Source organism: Anabrus simplex, chromosome X, assembly GCF_040414725.1.
Source record: "Anabrus simplex isolate iqAnaSimp1 chromosome X, ASM4041472v1, whole genome shotgun sequence".
In the NCBI taxonomy this organism is placed as follows: Eukaryota; Metazoa; Arthropoda; class Insecta; order Orthoptera; family Tettigoniidae; genus Anabrus; species Anabrus simplex.
The window spans coordinates 62945603-62964466 of NC_090279.1; the positions used below are offsets into that span (position 1 = coordinate 62945603).

Below are 18864 nucleotides of genomic sequence, written 5' to 3' on the forward strand. Positions count from 1 at the left end.
TCAACGTGGGGTAAGATAGGATTGTTGTTAATTTTGAGCCTATATGCAGACATTTGATGTGTAGGGACTTGCTTTAATGTAATACGTGCTTCATCAGTAGCGCTTCCAGGTACAAAATTAACTTGTTTCCATAGCATGAAACGTTGAAATTTTCTTCCACTCTATGTTGCATCTCCTGCACTGCGACAGAACCTGAAGTAGACTTAGAAAATGAAGTAAAATCATAAAGCTCTAATGGCAATGAAATATTGAGATCTTCTCTTTCTTCTTCTCCTTTTCTTTTATTATCACTATTATTGCCCTTATTTTCATAACTATGACATTGCCTCTCTTTATCTCGAAATGTGTGCTTAGTAACAGAACTTGAAGCATGCCAAGACAGCAACGGAGAATTAAAAATCTCACGCAGAGGTGTACTTTTTAAAAATTAATCAAAGTTTTCTTGACTACGGTTGAACTCTTTATATTTTCTTCTCGCTGAATCTACATTACACGCGGCTTCGTGACGTTGAACGTTCTATGCGTTCTTGAACTCTCTTCTACAATATTTACATTGGAAAATTGTCCTACGTGATATCTCCTGACGTTTCTTGTGTTAATCTCGGGAAATATATTTCCACACACTTTGCAAATATAGCTAGAAATAGGTTTTTCAACGAAGGACTTTAATTTTTTGCTAACAGATTCTTCATTGAAAGATACAAGTTAAATCTACTAGACACTTGTTACTCTATACTTCGATGATGCGAACAGCTTAACGATTACCAGTAACCTAACAGAAAAGCGTATAAGCAAGGTAGTAACAGTGAGGTTTAGCCCCGTCAAGATGGCAGCAGTGGGATTAGCGATGTTCTGTTGTTTAAAGTTCGGTGCCCATGTGGTTAAATATGGCAGCTGTTATCTTGACAGGTGTCAAAAAGCACGTGGATTTTATATTCCGCTCCACGACGTGCATAAGGTGGCAGCAATTAGGTTTAGCGCTATAAGGAGGGCAGCAGTGAGGTTTGCGATGCTATATTGTCCTTAAGAGTGAGGTTTGGGTCCGTTAAGGTGACAGCTCTTACCCTGGCAGTTGTTACAAAAGCACGCGGCCAACACGTGAGTTTGTTTACACACAGGAGCACGTGGTCGCGACGTCACGGTCACGTGGTATGCTGCGCCTGCACCCGTAGTTCATAATCCGCGCGGATGTGGTTAGAACTTGTCAGAAAGCAGGTAGATTTTATATTTCGTACGCCTTCGTCGTTAAGATGTCAGCTGTTATCTTAGCATGTCCGATCTATGAGCACTACAAGCGCTACAAGTTCTGTTACTAAGCACACATTTCGAGATAAAGAGAGGCAAGTTCATGATTATGATAATAAGGATAATGATGCTGATAATAATGCAAAAGGAGAAGAAGAACTCAGTGTTTCATTACCATCAGACCGTATGGTTTTATTTCATTTTCTAAGTGTATTACACGTTCTGTCGCCGTGCAAACATCCCAAAAAGATGTCTGTCTGTTAGGTCACCAGCCCAGAGGCTGGTTGGATCCTCAAATAGCACTACCAAAGGTTATGCATTTATAAAGAAACCCCAAAAGCCAATGGCAGCACCAAAATGAGGCGTACTAGGCAAGATGAGGAGTGAGGTGGTTTGCTATTGCTTTCCTCACTGGGTCAGAAAGTACTACTATTGCAGCACGACTGGCCCAGTGAGCAGCACCTTTCATAACACTCAGATGCACCCTAGCAGCTTCCATATTGTCACAGCCATGGATGTTGACTGGGACTTCGTAGGAAGCTACATTTTACTCTGGCCTGTGCCAAGAGATGGATGCAAAAGTACTGTATCCATAAAGAAATGACAGAAGGCTACCCAGAAAGATATGCAAAATAAAGTAGAAGAAAATTTCAACGCTTCATTGTTATCGAAAGATGTTAAGTTTGTACCTGGAAACGCTGCTGCTGAAGCACGTATTACATTAAAACAAGTCCCTACCCATCAAATGTGTGCATATAGGCTCAAAGTTAACAACAATCCTACGTTAGCCCATGTAAGGACCCCAACCAACTCGTAAAATATTTGCAACTTCTAAGAGCCTATAAAGATGCTGACCTTGCATTGGAACCTGCATTGGTACACTACTAGACCTCGGGTGCTGACACATTTCTGGGAGGTGAACTGTCTTTGCTCCCCTACTGTCTCATTATCTACGTCAATTCTGATGTGATAAGTTTGAAGAAGGAACATTCAATATACTTAAATTAATGTTAAGTTATGCCTTTCAACAGTCACAATTATCCATGGAATGAATTTCAATCGCAACTTGTAGCATTCACTTAGCTCATTAAATTGATCAGCTGATGGGTTTGGCGCGCTTTCTACAGTACGGCCTGTTTATTACGAAGGCAGTGATCAAACCAAAACCTCATTTACATGTGCTAACCACTAACGGCTTTAGGAAGAGACAATAAATAGCAGTGAGGTATCCCATAGCAGAAGTAATTACATACATGTGTAGTGTTGTCGCTGGGACTTGGGCAAGCGATTTAAATTATATCTGCCTTCTTCCTAATCGGCTTGCCCGAAGACAAGCAGTCTGCTTGTTCGCGACATGGTCACCGGATGCGCTAGGACTTAGTAGTTAGCAGAATTAACACTCACAGACTCTACTCTAAGGAGGCTGTGGATTTGGCCATTGATTTCAGTTAAGCAATCTCCGTATTGATTGTGCTTCTTTTGGGTTCGCCTACTGTTTGCGAAGTTTGTTAGTGTGTTTTATATATGTGATTGTGTTGTCCTCCGTTGCTCAGGTTTTATGACAATGTTTCCCATAAATTCTTAAGTTTAGCTGTGAAGAAGACGACAGCCACCTTGTTATAGTTTCTTGTTTGTCGTTGATTGTAAAATTTCGCCTTGAAAGGTATACTGTGTTAGTTAACACCACCTATGTGTCCTGTACACCAACTAAGGAACGGTAGCCATGTTTTGTTAGTATTCAAGCATCGTATATTTCCAGTTTGATTTTCAACGTTTAAGTTACTTGTTCTTTGTTATTGTGTGTGTCAGACAGAAGATAACGAACAATTGTCTGCCGTCTATGTAGGAAATCAGGTGACGCTGGATCCAATGTATTACTTTTTCTGTGAGATACGTCATTCGAGGATTCACGGATTATGTGCTGGCATCTCTGATGTGGAAGTTCAGGATCTTACTTGCACTACTGACTCAAGGTGTGGGCTGCGGGTTAGAATTCACCCACGGTAACCTCTGTCTGTCGTAAAAGGCGACTAAAAGGGGACCGAGTGGCCGTCGATATAAGTGACCCGCCTGAATGTCAACAGCCTCCTCCGCGGGTGGATGAACGAATTGAGGTTACGGCACTCTCTTGTCCTTGGAGGGAGAAATTGCCCCTAAAGGCGGATGACCTATACATATTGGTCAACGGCATGGAATGGAGAAGGCAACGGGAAACCACTCCATTAAGGATCCTAAGGATATCCCAAGTAGAATGCAAACAATGGGAGCTGACATTAATGAGGAAACGTTGACTACTGATCATGGATTTCGGAACCCTAGATCTAGCAGGCGGTGCGACGTAAAGCCCCTAGCAAAAAAAAGATCTAGCAGGAGAGGTAAGAGCGCTTCTCAGGTCATTAGCAAGCGAAATCGCACTAAAACCGCCATGAAGATGGGAACATGAAAAGTACGAACGCTATTGAAAGCTTGAAAACTGGTTGAATTGAGAGGCCAGATGAGGAAGTATGAGGTAGATATATTAGATATACGTGAAGCAAGATGGAAAGGAAATGGAGACTTCTACAGTGATGAGATTACAGTAATTTAAGTTGCGCAGAGAAAAGAGGAAAGCATGGAGTGGCACTTATAATAAGAAGAAAATGGTCAAATAATATTTTTAGTACCTACCATGGCAGGTACCGATTAAAGATGGCGAAAATTAATAGTGCACCTGAGGACTTGGTAATAATTCAGACATATTTCCCACCATCGGCTCATAATTTGGAAGAAGTGGAGACTATGTATGAGGTTACAGAAGTACTATTAAAACAAACTAAAGAAAAAGATAATGTCGCTATAATGGGCAATTTTAATGCAATAGTGGGATTTCGTACAGGCAACAAGACAGTAGGAAATTTTGGTATGGGGGAAAGAAATGCAAGAGGTGAAACTTCGGTAGATTCCTGCAGTAAAAATGATATGGTTATTACAAACACGTTATTTGAAGTTCCTCTTAGAAGAGGTACACGTGGAAGTCGCCTGACAAAAGACGATTTCAGTTAAGGGCTTAAAGTCAGATTAGAACAAAATACGGAAGAGGAAAAGAGAAATGGACCAAAAGCTTTGCTGAAGAGATAGAAGAAAGTATGGAAAAGGGAAAAGAGGATCAAATATATAAGAAAATCAGTGCCCTTCACTACAAAATTGGAACTAAATCTCCAGTAGTAAAAAATAAAGAAGGAATATTACTGGTAGACAACGATAAGATATGTGCTCGCTGGAAACAATACATGGAAGAACTGTACGGTGATTAGGACTTCAAGAATGAAAATAATCAAATTGAAGACATCAATGAGTGTGGAAGAGAAATGCAATGTCCTCCAATCATGAGACATGAATTTTAACATGCCATTCGGGGTTTGAATGTAGGAAAACAATCGGTGTTGATGATATCCCTGGAGAATTACGGAAACATTTAGGTATCAACATAAAGACCAATTATTCAGAGTAATAACTGAATGCTACGAAAGATGAATCGTGGCAGAAGATTTCACACAATGCAGAGCCATTAATATACAGAAAATAGGAAGGGCAGGTGACCGCACCTATTATAGGACACTTTCAGTATTAACACATGGCTCCAAGATACACATTCATATGGTCAAGAGAAGAATAAACAGGAGGTAAGTATGTTGGAGAAGACCAATTTGGATTTAGAGAAGGCAGAGGAGCAAGAGAATCAATTCTGGCCTTACGCATGTTAGTGGAGAGAAGGATTGAAATGAATAGAACAACTTGTCTTACCTTCATTGACTTAGAAAATGCCTTTGACAATGTGAACTGGGAACTACTGTCTAGAACTATGAGCAAAATAGGACTGGACTGAAAGGATATAAGGGTGTTTAATCAACTGTATCTGAACCAAAGCACAAAAATAATCATCAAGCAGGCAGAAGAAAAGCCAGTATTAGAGAAGGAGTTAGACTACACTGGCCGCAGAAAAATCTAACTGACTTGGAGGAAAATTTCTCCTCCAAGCCAGAGGACGAACCCTTTTCACTGCTAAGTTGGAATAAAATGAATGTAGAATCTAATAAAAGTGAAGAGGGAGAAGCTTTTCTTAAGAAACGGCTCTTTTCAGCGTTGAAGTTTGAGTTATTTAGTGAATTGTGGTGTTATAATTTGGAATAGGCCTAATTATCATTCTAGCCCAGGTCATACTACTACTACTGCTACTACTACTACTACTAATAATAAACAAGCCTCTGCCTTAGGCCTAAGTGTGCAACTGCTCAATCAAAACAGCGCGTCATAGTAGAAATCGAACAGGTGGAATACTATGTTGAACCAGTGTGTTACGTATCAGCAGTATCAGAAAATGGATGAACCAAAGGAATAGCATGCTAAACGAGAAAGATTTCAAACTACCCAGCTATTTCCAGCCGATATTCAGTCAGTCTGTTATACTCGGTTCACAGTAGTAATCCCATCTATCGGATATGAGTGGCAGCATAAGGGACAAAGAACATCACAAAAAACAATGGTCAATGAAATTATATTGCTGATCAATGTTATGCGCTTTCCACATTTTAGGCTTTCACATTTAGTTTTCTTCCGACTCTGAAATACCACTGTTATCACGGTCGGTACGGTAAAACTGAATGAAACATAAAAGATCGGAAATTGTACTCTCTATAATATTTGTTACGTAGTACTTTTCGACAGCACCAATAACACAGGTATTTAAAAATTAAATTTTAGGCACCTCCCCGTAGAATACATTTTCATCCAGCTTAGCCTCTAGTTTTTTTATTCCCAACTCTAAATACCGATTTTCATTAAATTCTGCTATCCCAATTTCTCGTGGCTCGGCGTTGATATGGATTCAGTAAAAAAATACAAATTCATTAATATTTCTGTTATCACAGCTGGTACGGTAAAAATGTATGACAGAAATGATCGGAAATTTAATTCTATGAAACTTTAGTTATGTAGCATTTATCGATAGGACCAATAATAATATAAATATTTGAGAATTAAGTTTTGGGCCAACCCCTAAACTATCATTACTTTCACTCAGCGTGAATAAAATTATTTATAGCCTAGATTGTAGTGACTCATCCACGGACTTCTCGTGATGCGTGTACATACATACATACATACATACTGTACCAGTAAAAGAGCCCGACTCTCAGATTAAATTTTTAAAGGGGCACGAAATAGAGATCTCAGGGTGAAAAACTGGATTAATTGTAGCTAGGGCTCGGTACAGGAGGTAGGGTCCTATCTACAGAAAAACTTTGACCCTGATTGTATAAGATTTTATTCAAATAAGTCATGAGTTTGCACATCACCTCTAAGTAGAAATGGACTGTCTTCCTCGTATTCCAATAGTATGGCTTGGGTTCTCCAGCTCACCAAGCCAAGCTGGTTGAAGCACGTTCCAGAAGACTCCAGGGATTCCAGGGACTCCAGATACTTCTGACAGAGGCCGTTGGACTGTCTGGATTGACGGCGAGTAGAGATGTCTCGAACTCTGAGGCCCGGGTTGAACCCCGATGATCCAGGCGATGTTGTAGATAGTCACGTACTACCTCAGTCCAATGAGACTGAGAGGATTGATGTTCCCAAAGTCACTAGTAGCACTGAGTCCATGAACACCTTGGATGATCAACTTATAAGCAGGGATCTTGATAATTGTACATCAAGACTTCCAACACTCCTAAAATGACATGAGTGGTATTAATAATTTTAGAGTTCATCACTAGGAAAATCTTCGTCTCTGAATAACGTTTGGCAACGAAAAATACAAGTCCCTTCTTGTGAAATTATAGTTAAAATCAAAGTTCATTACTGGCGAAGGTGCAAGTCTTTGCCTAAACTCGAACGAAAAAACATAAGTCCATTCACTTGGAAGTCTGAATATATTTAAAGTTAATCACTGGTGAAACTCATAAAGTCTTTGAGTGACCACTGACGAAAACACAAGTCCATTCACATAAATACATTCGCTGACGAAATTTATAAGTCTCTTAAACCAACACTGGCAAATGTACAAGTCTTTGAGTAAATGCAAGTGAAATCCTGACTTTGTTCAAAGTCGTTGGGAAGTTAAAATTCATCACTAGCAATGTTAATCAATCACTGTCTATTAGAAGAATGAGTTCCTTAACAGTTGCAAATATTCCACGTAAAAAACACAAGTCCATTTTACGAACACTTAGAAAAGTTCCCATCTCGAATACGCGTGAATAATACAAGTCCATTCAATGATCACGTAGAAAAGTTCTGGTCTCGAACTCATGAAAATAATACAAGTCCATTCAGTGAACACTTAGAAAAATTTCAGCTTCGAAGATGCGTGAATAATACAAGCCCATTCAGTGAACACTTAGAAGAATTCGGGTCTCGAACCCATGTAAATAATATAAGTCCATTCAGTTAATACTTGGAAAAATTCCAACTTCGAAGACACGTAAATAATATTCAGTGAACACTTAGAAAAATTCGGGTCTCGAACCCATGGAAATAATACAAGTCCATTTCCTGAACACTTAGAAAACACTCGAAGTTTTATGAGTCCACTTTATCAAACTTGGAAGAATCGTCTTCCCACACTTGTACAATGACAGAGTTCCACGATGATAGTAGCAGCAGGAGTGTCCTCGCTGACTACTCAGCTGAGACTGTGTGTATAAGCTACAGTAGGTCCCCTTTTTATTCAATCCGGGATGTCTACGTCATAATACTGTTTGATTGAATATCTCCCGAATCCCTCGATGGATTTGCTTGAAACTCGTGCATTGGGACGTTTAGGTGATCCCAAACAAGATGACATATCGCTCGACTCGCTAGCACAATTATTATGGGATTTCCAAATTTTCTCCATCGAATTCTCTAGAACAAGTGACGTGGAATCCAGAAAATACCAGTCAAGGCTGGCAACACGTGTTGAGACGAGCGGGCGGCCTAGCTAGCCCCTGTGGCTACGTCACAGCTCACAGTCGTCATACACTTCGCTAGCTGGTCCTCGCTGCTTGTAAACAAACCATCCGCGCTCGGAACATTACGCGTGGTAAATAAACGAAACTTATGCTCAAAAAATACTTATGTACAGGTCGTAACCGGTACAATACATACATACATACATACATACATACATACATACATACATACATACATACATACATACATACATACATACATACATACATATATGCATTCCTACCTTCACGAACGTCAACAATGTGTGAAAGATAATAATATAATCGTTCCCTCGTGGCGTCACGTGAATAGAGGAGTCCCTCAAAGCTCTGTACTCGGACCTTTTCTTATCGCACTCTTTGTGAATGGCGTATCATCGATTTTAAGACATTGCAAATACTGCATGTACGCTGACGACCTTCAACTCTACACAGACTGTACAGCGCAAGACCTTCAGGAAAGTATAGACTTAATAAACATTGACTTACAGACTGTTAGTGAATGGTCTGCTGCCAACGGCCTTCAAGTGAATCCTACAAAGTCACAAGTAATCTTTCTAGGCTATCAACATCAAATGGCAAGTATTAATAAACTTCCATTGCCGAGAGTAATCCTTCAGAATGTTGCAATTCCTTTTGTACCACAAGTGAAGAACCTCAGCGTTATCATGGACGAACGCATGATTTGGTCTGAACATATCTTACATATCTGCCAAGAGGTTTTATCTGCTCTTCATTCTTTATATAAATATTTATTTCCAATAAAACTGCCTGGATCTATAAAAAGTTGTCCAGCCAAGTCTTATCTATTACTACACAGCCTGGAGCCTTAAGAAGTATTCCAGCCAGGTCATATCTACAGCTAAAAAGCCTGGAGCCATGTTAAGTATTCCAGCCAGGTCATATCTATTTCTACACTGGCTGGAACCGTAAGAAGTAGTCCAACCTGATCATATCTACTGCTACACGGAGCCGTAAGAAGTAGTCCAGTCAGGTCATATCTACATCTACGCTGCTTCGAGCCATAAGCCAGGTGATATATAGTGCTACACTGCCTAGAACTGTAAGAAGTAGTCCAGCCAGGTCATATCTACATCTACGCTGCTTCGAGCCATAAGCCAGGTGATATATAGTGCTACACTGCCTAGAACTGTAAGAAGTAGTCCAGCCAGGTCATATCTACATCTACGCTGCTTCGAGCCATAAGCCAGGTGATATATAGTGCTACACTGCCTAGAACTGTAAGAAGTAGTCCAGCCAGGCTATATCTACTGCTAAACTGCCTGGAATGATAACAAGTACTCCCTGTATCTGTAATTTGCTGTTGATTTCCTCCACTCCTAACTTCTAAAATTGGTATTTCCTGTGTTAAGGAGATATTATCGAGGACTTAGAGCACGTCATCAGTCTTCTTGGTGAGCTTAAATATTTCACAGCTACGCAGAGCAACCGAACACCAAATGCTATTTAATGCTTAAAAGTTAATTCTCGACACAGTTACGAGTTACCTCGCAACATTGGTCATAAGACTTCAGAAGCGTCGTTGTTGGACATGTTGTAAAATTTTACAGCAGGAGGATGATGCCCAGAAAACCCGACAACTCGTGCTTTATAAACACACGAACAATACACTGAATAAAATGACTCTGCGATTTTCAGAGTAATGTCTCAGAATAAGGAACAAACAACATGTCTCCAATTACCACTCTATGCTACGGCGAAACGTCGAATAAAACACCAATCATCGTTGTGTGTTGTGGTAGATGGGCATAATGGCATTTCATGTGACGTGCGAAAAAATAAAAAATAATCACGAGTGTGATGAGGCAGGATTGTTCCAAATGCGTGCTCCATATCCACCTTGGAATTACAGTGGATTGTCAACTAAGTGTAAGGTCTATGTCTAAGGTTTGCGATCTTCGTTACAGGTTGACACGCGGCGATTGACATCGACGGAGAACCAATGGGAATTAGCCGTGAATGTCCACCAAGAAAGAAGATCATGTGATAGCAGTGAAATTGAGCAGCTTGTTTCGGTGACTACTGTACATCGACCAGTACACGGTAAGTTTCTGATCGTTGTAATGAAACTCTCATACACACTCGGTATCCCTTAACTCAAAGAAGTAGGACCCCAGTGTTTGTGGGCGGCTATCAGCTAGGGGGCGCGCTTGTGTTAGTCTCCTACCTGTTCGATATAGGAGACTGGACAACGCGTTCTGATATTCCGGAGAGGATTGGAATTAATTACAGGGAGCGAAGAATAATAGAAACTGTACTGGTCAGAATAATGGAAGCAACAATCCGCCAGCGAGCGGGCAGGTGTGTAGTCTGCCTCTCTTACATCTTAATGTGTATATAGCGCAGGCAATAGTAGTCATTGTTCTGGAGGAAATCAAAGAAATACTAAATAAGAGCAGTGGAATGTAGTAGATAAAGTCAGGTGAAACAGGTGATATTGGACTAGGAATTGTACTGATTAAGGAGGTGGAGGAATTTGGGGAACTAGGAAGTAGAATAACCAATGACAGGAGAAGCTAGCAGGACGAAACCTTCTACTCACCATGAATATACTATCCAGGCCGTCGTTTGTGGAAGTATTTGTCTGAAACGAGAGACTGCATGGGATAGCAACATGCTAAGCAGAGAAAGTGAGTAGAGGCCTTTGAAATGTGGGGTTACAGAAGAATGCTTAAGGCAAGTAATGGAAACTCGTGTCCTTGCCTTGAGGGCGTGCAGTTTCTTCCAGCCGCACTCTCAATGGAGGTGAGCGTATTTAACTACATACTTGTCGTCCTGCCAACATTAAGTTTCTCAAAGCAGTGGGTATAAAAGGGTGGACACATTTGAATTGCAAGTAATTGCGCTAACCGTTACACTACGGAGCTTAAGACGAGATTGGACGATCATAGCACAAACGAAGAGCAGGTGTCTGGACGGCGATATGGGATAAGCTTAGGGTTTCGACGGAGAACAGGAACAATGTACAGGATGCGATGGGAGGGGAAGTTCCGAACGACAGGTACGCTAACTTTTTCAGGGGAAGGAAACTGAGGGAAAAGGGATCAAGACAAGGGGAATTTTCACTAGGGCATCCGTGAGGCACCGCTGGTAAAACACAGAGGGGAAGAGGGGGAAGTGAAAGTGTTACAGGAAGTAGGGAGATCAGAGAAAAGGGAAACGTAGAGTAGAGGGCGTGAAACAGGATCAATAGAAGGAGAAAATGGAGGATGAAGTAGGATCTGCGAACAGCAAAGAAGAATAGGGAGAGTAGTAAGGGAGGGGATCTAATGACGTGGATGGGGTCGAGGCTCTGGTCATTGAGGACTCTTTAGTTAGGCTCAGGAGAAGTGCGTGGAGGAAAGGGAACCAAGGTAGAGGAGTTACGTTAAGTCAGAAGTTGACGAAAGAGGAGTGTAAGGATTGTGTGGTAGTTTCAATGCTGGTACGAACAACGTACGACAAGCAGGAATAACTACCAACACAGAGTGGGATCTTGTTATGAAGTTGAAGGGAGATAGGATTATGATTATTTGGATACATTTTAGGAGGGATATTGAATGAACGGGTACTTTAGATGAAACTAAGGAGTAGGTATGTGTGAGACTGGGAGTGAGGTTTGTAGCTCATGTGTGTGTGTAAGTTAGGGGTTTGCTTATAAGAGATATATTGAGGACTAGGCAGCTGACGTGAGTGAACAGGGACATGGCAGTTGTAAGGAGAAGGATATAATGAAGTAACGCAGTATATATTTGTTTATCAGATGTTATATAAGGAGTTGGATCGTGTCTATGAAGTGACATAATGATGCGGAAATTTCTTCCGGAATTGGAGGGTTTATTGTTCAGATAGGATGCAATGGATACGAGGGGGAGTATTTATACGGATGAAAGAAGAATGTGTTATCTATTAAAAAGTTAAACTTGAAGAACGTGTTCAGAAAGCGATATATTCGGGGTGTAGGCCTACTGACATGGATGGCTTGATGCACACGAGAAAGTATTTGATCAGATGTGGATAACGACAGAGAGAATAATGTGATTGTAGCGAAAATGATAGTATGTACATTAATTGCAATTCACAGAGAGAGGTGGACCTCCATTGGTCTCTTGGTCTAGCGGGTCCTTCAGTTTCCTGTCCGTTGTGGCTCTTGCCTTCCTTTTGGCGGCAGCTGCGTTCGTTTTTTTTCCTTTGTGGTTAAAAATGAGCGAGGAGTGTTGCTCTGATGGCGAGCTGGAAGAAACAAACTGGCATATTGTTATCCCTTCGTCCCTGAACTTCTATACCCAGAAGTTTGAAATGAGCAGAGACCTTATTCTCATCTCATGTAAGACCACTCTACCGGAATTAAACGTCTTGAGTAAGATTTATTATTTCCTTTCACTTTAAGCTGTCCCTGACTTTCAAACAACGAGGAAGGTTTTAATATGGTACTCGGGCTGTATCAAAAATTTTAAATTCCTTTGAAGGTTGAAAATCTAAGAATGTTTCCTGTTTTTAGCATTTTGGGTATCCGTAAGCCACACTAAGTTGTGGGAGAGCCTTACATCTCACTGCTCGGTGAATGCTGGGATGGTACCTATTTGTCAGGGTTCCCTCACCAAGTGTCCGATCATACGGTGATCGTCTCACTACTGCAGAACAGGGAGAGCAGACCACATGTTGTTAGCTGTGTTCCAAACAGAATGGTTCACATGTGACTCTCCTACGGGAGTTTCCAGTGAAGACTTCCAATACACGCCACCACCAGCGAACCATGTCCTATTGGTTACAGACATTTCCTCAGCTCAGGACTCGGAAATTTATGTTCCCATTTTCTTTCAGGTCAGACCGAATATAAATTTTTTTTATTTTATACTCGTAACTTATTTACGTGGCATCAGTTATAAATGAGACGATTTAGAGCTTTCTGTAAAACCAAGGTTACTCTCGGTAAAACTGACAGCTGGAATGAATGCCCTGAGTGAAGGAGACCTAAGATGTAATATTCCCGTTGCTGTATAACCAAGCTTTGAAAATACAGCAATATGTAGTGATATAAACTGAAATTACCTTCATTAGTAATCAAATAAACCTTATAGGTTTTAAGCTTGTCATTCTGTGTAGAAGGATCTAAGTTAAAATGTAACCTTCTTTCACCTTCAAGAATGATAAAACAAACCAAATACACCGATCTGGAGCAGCATTATCATAAAGAGTAATGTTCCACACAATAACAACAAACCTTTAAAAGACGGGAGAAGCACATACTTTTACCAAAACTTGGTACAGACGTGTTTTTATACATAACTGTATTTTGAAGCAGACATTGCTGTGACCGTGAAATAATTATGTCCGGATTTTACTTACAGAGACTCTGATAGATTTTCGGGATTTTTGTTTACCAGAAATTAATTATTTCGTGAGTTTTTTTGTTCCAGGTACTTCTACGAATACTACACCAGCTATAGATACTACATCCAAACCTACTACTACTACTACACCCACTACAACTACAACAACTACTACTAAACCAAAGTCATGCCCTCATTCAGGTGAGTTAAGCAGATTATCCGTGAATGGTGTAAGAGGGACCTACGCTCTCCTTGTAGTAAAGAGAATATGATAAACTTGCTGTAGGAAGAGAAACGAGAGTGAAGGCGAGACCCGGTGAGTGTTCCATAGCTGAGCGACGTATCGTAGCCCCACACGCGAACCGGTGTTACTATCACGTGGAAACAACTGTAGGATTGTATTATACAGGTCATGGGTTCGAAATCCCCCAAGGTGATTCCGTGGCTCCTTAATTATGCACGACACAAAAATCTGGGTGTGTACATATAGTACCTTTTACACGTTTATGGCACTTTCCTAGGGTGACGTTATCTGAGTTTGTGTCATGTTGTGTGGGAGGAAAGCAAACAAGAAACTACCCCATAGGAACCACCAGGGATCCACACTTCCTTACTTCTAGTTTCCAAGTTAAATGCAATACGTCCACAACCTAGCAAACAGCCCCATGATGTGCTGAACTCTGGATGTATGCTCGTCTCCCTCCTCAGCTTCTAGATGATGTAAGGGAGCTGCTAACTCCACGTATTTATTTACTAGCACTCGAACAGCAGATTGCAATGGAATACTCCAAGACTCAGTTCACATAACGGTGCTGAATGTGGTAAGTAATGGGAACTCGTGTCCTTGCTTTTCTTTCCAGCAGCACTCACAATGGAGGTGAGCATATTTAACTAGATATCGGCAGTCCTGCCAACATTACATTTCTCAAAGCAGTGGGAAGAAAGCATGGGCACACTTGAACCGCTACACTACGGAGTTAACCCGGACAGAATGTGAACTGCGGTACAGTTCAACACTCTGACTGAAAAATCATGAAACCCGTTGTTAATGATGTCTCCCTTTTTGCTGCGCTATCAAAAAAGTAAAATGACTGCTTTGTTCCTTCTGTAACGTCTCCGCGATGTGATATGGACGCAGCACCTCACAGGACTGCAACTAAGTATCACCTCTGCTATTATCCGTTGTAGGATGAATTTGTATGTAAACGAATCGATCAAAACTTCTAATTCCTACAACTTCCCTTACATCACATTTTTAGTGAACATAACGTTAACGGAGATAACTGCTTAGATCTCGCTAAGAAGAGTTACTCTATGTAAAAACATGCACCCTACCACAGAACCCTGAATGGTTACACACCAGTGACGTATGTCCCTCCATCTTCCAATCTGAAGGACATAAACATAAAGATGATCAATATTACGTATGAAAGGAATAATTATCAAGACATTTTTCTGAAATATTAAATCAAGAGACACGTGAATCTTGTAAAGAATTTTTTTATATAGAAAACTTGCTGAAGTTTGAATTACAGGTCATCTCTCTGTCAGTTATTCCATTCTTCCCTCGCGGTTCCTTGGGCACGTGGAGAACATGTGGAAGCTCTTTATAGACCTTGAGGTAGACAGTGGTCAAGCAGAAGTTCTCCATTTATCTCTTGCGCTCGGTAACTCTCATTACTTTACTTGGTACAACTGCAGATGCCTTTCCGATGAGTGGCACAATATGTGCGCGTTCAGGACGTTCTAAGACGATATGACTTGGCCTTTGTTTTCTTTCACAGTATTCTCATAATTCGTCCTGAGAACGGCGGTTCTTCCAAAGTGTGGATGCCGTTGATCAGTGCTGATGTTCTCAGATTTACTGACTGTCATATGTGCTCCTGTTTTGTGTGAGTGCTCGTTTGTTCTACACTAATGTATAACATGGACCTCGCAGGCCAACACAAAACAGCTGCATTTTGTGACTAATCAAGGCGTAATGAGGTAGAAATACTCATAATTGCAGTGTTGCCAACCGCTGAGATTTAACTTTTAAAATATTGCAAAATAATGTCTCGTGTCATTTAACCAAAGTTGTACAAATGATGAAGTTAGTAATATGTCGTTCACTCTTAAGAAATCCAATGTGGACCATATTCTAGTGATTGTATTCCTCGCAACTATTGGAAATACAGTACATAGTAGAAACTTTTCAGTTGGAGAAAAGCCCCCTCTAGTGAATGATTAATGTAGATTTAGGCGGCTCCAGAGTTATTAATAGTGAGCAAATTGAGGTGGCAAAAAAACAGGGGAAATGCAACGAAATTCAAGAGGTAGTCATTAATACATAGTGCGTCTTGAGTTATGTCTTACTGCGCTTGAAGACACTGCCGCATGTTTCGTACACATAACCGATCATCTTCAGGTAGCCATTTAGAGCAGTGGGAGGAGGCTGTCCGAGGAAAGGACATATATCCGACTCATAATCTGTTTTTATGTGTAATATCAATTTTTAGCATTACTTCTTGGTAAAAGTAAAGTAATTTACGGAGATCGATGAAATTTCTCCCGAGGACAGTTAGGAAACGTAACTCTCCAGAGAAGGAGCAATCCACGCGGACAGATGTCACTATAAAAATCCCGAATCTGAACATAAGTCAACAAGAATAGGAAATAATTATATTCTATACAATGTTAAAGAAATATCAACTGAAAGTTAAGAATGGAATGCATTGCCTTGGATTCTCAAAACAAAATCTCCCAGTGGTTTTCGGCACCGCTTAATCATCACGACTTACCGCCACTTAGCCTACCAAAGCTCATTTGAGTGAAGGGCCTTAAATGATCGTGCTACTGCTGCCATAGTGCAATGTTTGAGTGGAAGAAGGAGCATGGACGTTGATATTATACGAGCTAAAGCTTACAGAAGGAAGTATGTTTAGCTGTGAATCGTTACAAGTGAAGGTTTTCTTACTAGGAAGCATTTATCTCAGAAAAATGAAGATCAGTTGGCATATCATGGTCTGGCTTCATGTTTGTTCCCTGTGTGTTCAGCTGGATCCAGCCCAAAGCAATGCGTGCTGGAATGAACGTCACCCCTGGTGATATAATTGCAAACATTCTAATTCATATCATCATACAATTAGAGCAGGCGGGTGTAGGAATCATTGGTTTCAAGTCACATGGTAGCCAGTAGAATAAAACGTTATGGAAATCGTTAGCAATATCCGGCAACATAAAGAATCTAATATGTCCAATTTCCAGTCCAAGTTACTCAGCAGAAAACTGGGCACTTTCAGACGCGCCACACATATTTAAGTATCCATGACCAAGTACAGGAAATACGACGGTGATTTCCTTGATTATTAATTTTTCACACCTCCAGAATACGAAGAGAGACGGCTGTTTCCAAGTCAGCTAAATCATTTCGAAAATACTCCGAACGATCCAGCTCCGGAAATGAGCTGCACAAATCAGTTTATCACGTAGATAGAAGCACTGGTCCGCCTGCTGGGCAAGATGCTTAAGGCGTCCCGTTGGTCGAAACAATTTTCACCATCACAATGTTGGCAAGCCGGGTGGGAGAGGTGCTGGTGGATTGCGTACAAAAGCCTGGATTCATTACAAACCTCACCACATTGCTCATTTAGAGTGAGGGCGAAGTTGAGCCATGAGCAAATCGCTTGCTGCTTTATGAGCGAAGTAGGCTGCATGTCGGCACCGCGTTTCACCCTCTCCTTTTCCGCTATCGTACCTCACGTCCTTCACTTCAGCTCATCAACTCCTCTTCTGTACGCTACAGTGTCTCCTGATCATATCATGCATCGAAGAGTACGACAAATAATGAAGCATCGTCATTTTCATTCGTAGGATGGTCTAAAATATAAACGTGTGATGTTCTATCTGCCCACAGGTTACCGACTGTTTGAAGCTTTCAACTGTTATAAGACGCATCGTGAAGAAAAGAGCTGGAGTGACGCCAGGGAGCAGTGCAAGAGAGACGGAGGCGATCTCATGGTATTGGAAAGTGAACGGGAGAGAAGAGAGGTGGTCCCTACAATGTTCGAGAGTCTGATCTGGAGCCCCTGGATGGGAGTTTACAAGCCCGAAGGTGAAGATCGTTGGGTGTCTGTGAAAGGTGAGTTCTCTCTAGCTCTCTTCTCCTCATGAATTACCGAATGTCGGACGGAAGACATTTGTCATATTAAACAACAGAAGCCGACATTTAGCGATGTCACTGGCTGACGACCACACTGTATTGCCTATAATCAGGGGAGGAATGAAGAAGTCCTGCCCTCAGTAGCCCAAGCGGTAGGTCGCTGGCGTTCTGAGCCCAACTTGGCAGGTTCGATCCTCGCTCAGTTCGGTGGTATGTCAGTCTCGTGACGGTAGATTTACTGGCACATAAAATAAACCCTGATGGATAAAATTCCGGCACGTTGGCGTCTCCCAAACCATACGAATGTAGTTACTGGAACATAAAGTGATTAATATTACTTATGTCTAAATGAAGGGAAAGAGTCGTAAAGTGAGGGTATGAGGACATTCATCTGTAGGAGGGAGACGTTAATCCTTGAGCAGACCTCTCGGTGTTCTTTGACAGGAGTAGGCTATGTGCTGCATCAAGGCGTGCGTGTTTATCACGGACGTCAACTAGAGAGTAGGACACACTGGGGTCGTGGTAGGGACATCATCATTATAGACTGCTGTACCCTCGTTTGGTTCCACACCTCTTGCCTTTAAATAATTAGAAACTGAGTCCTGATCTCCTCTACTGCTCTTACCCTCGATGGCTGACTCCGTTATTCTCGCAGGTAACCCATCAGCCTCCATTCACCTCACGCGACCCCAACACCGGTGTACCGCTTCATCAATGGAGCTTATGCATCACGTAGCATTTATATTCTCATTCTGGGTACCTTCCTGTCATTGTTCCCACCCGGTGTTTCTAGACTTCATTCTCGTTATTGCAATGTATATTACAACTAACGTATGGACGAGATATCCTGAAAACAGACCGTTCCATACAAGAGCTCACTGCATTAATTTTGCTGCACCTTGCTTCCTGGGAGAAGTTCCAGTTTTGTATCTCCGACCTGACATTCAGTTCTCGGAACTTTCTTCCCCACTGACATGACTTTCTTCTTGGCAATAAAAAAAAGCAAAGACATCTCCGTACAGGCCACGAAGGCCCTGGGAGTGGTGGAAGGTAAAGGCTTCCACTATTCGTAACCTCGGCACTTGATGGGGTAGAGTTGTTAGCTCTACGCCCGGCCGCCTTTGCCCCCAAGAATTAACCTGGTACTAATTTTTGGTGTAGGATGAGTGAACCTCAGGGCCAT

General features: G+C 41.4%; 1 protein-coding gene across 1 annotated transcript in view; it reads left to right on the top strand.

Annotated features, from left to right (window-relative positions):
• LOC137503276 (hemolymph lipopolysaccharide-binding protein-like) overlaps window positions 1-18864 on the top strand; it is a 47960-nt gene that overhangs the window by 17862 nt on the left and 11234 nt on the right. Inside the window, exons 3-5 of the mRNA XM_068230823.1 lie at window positions 10136-10271; window positions 13628-13741; window positions 17436-17660. Coding sequence (XP_068086924.1) covers window positions 10136-10271; window positions 13628-13741; window positions 17436-17660 — 475 coding nt within the window. The remainder of the gene's footprint in view (window positions 1-10135; window positions 10272-13627; window positions 13742-17435; window positions 17661-18864) is intronic.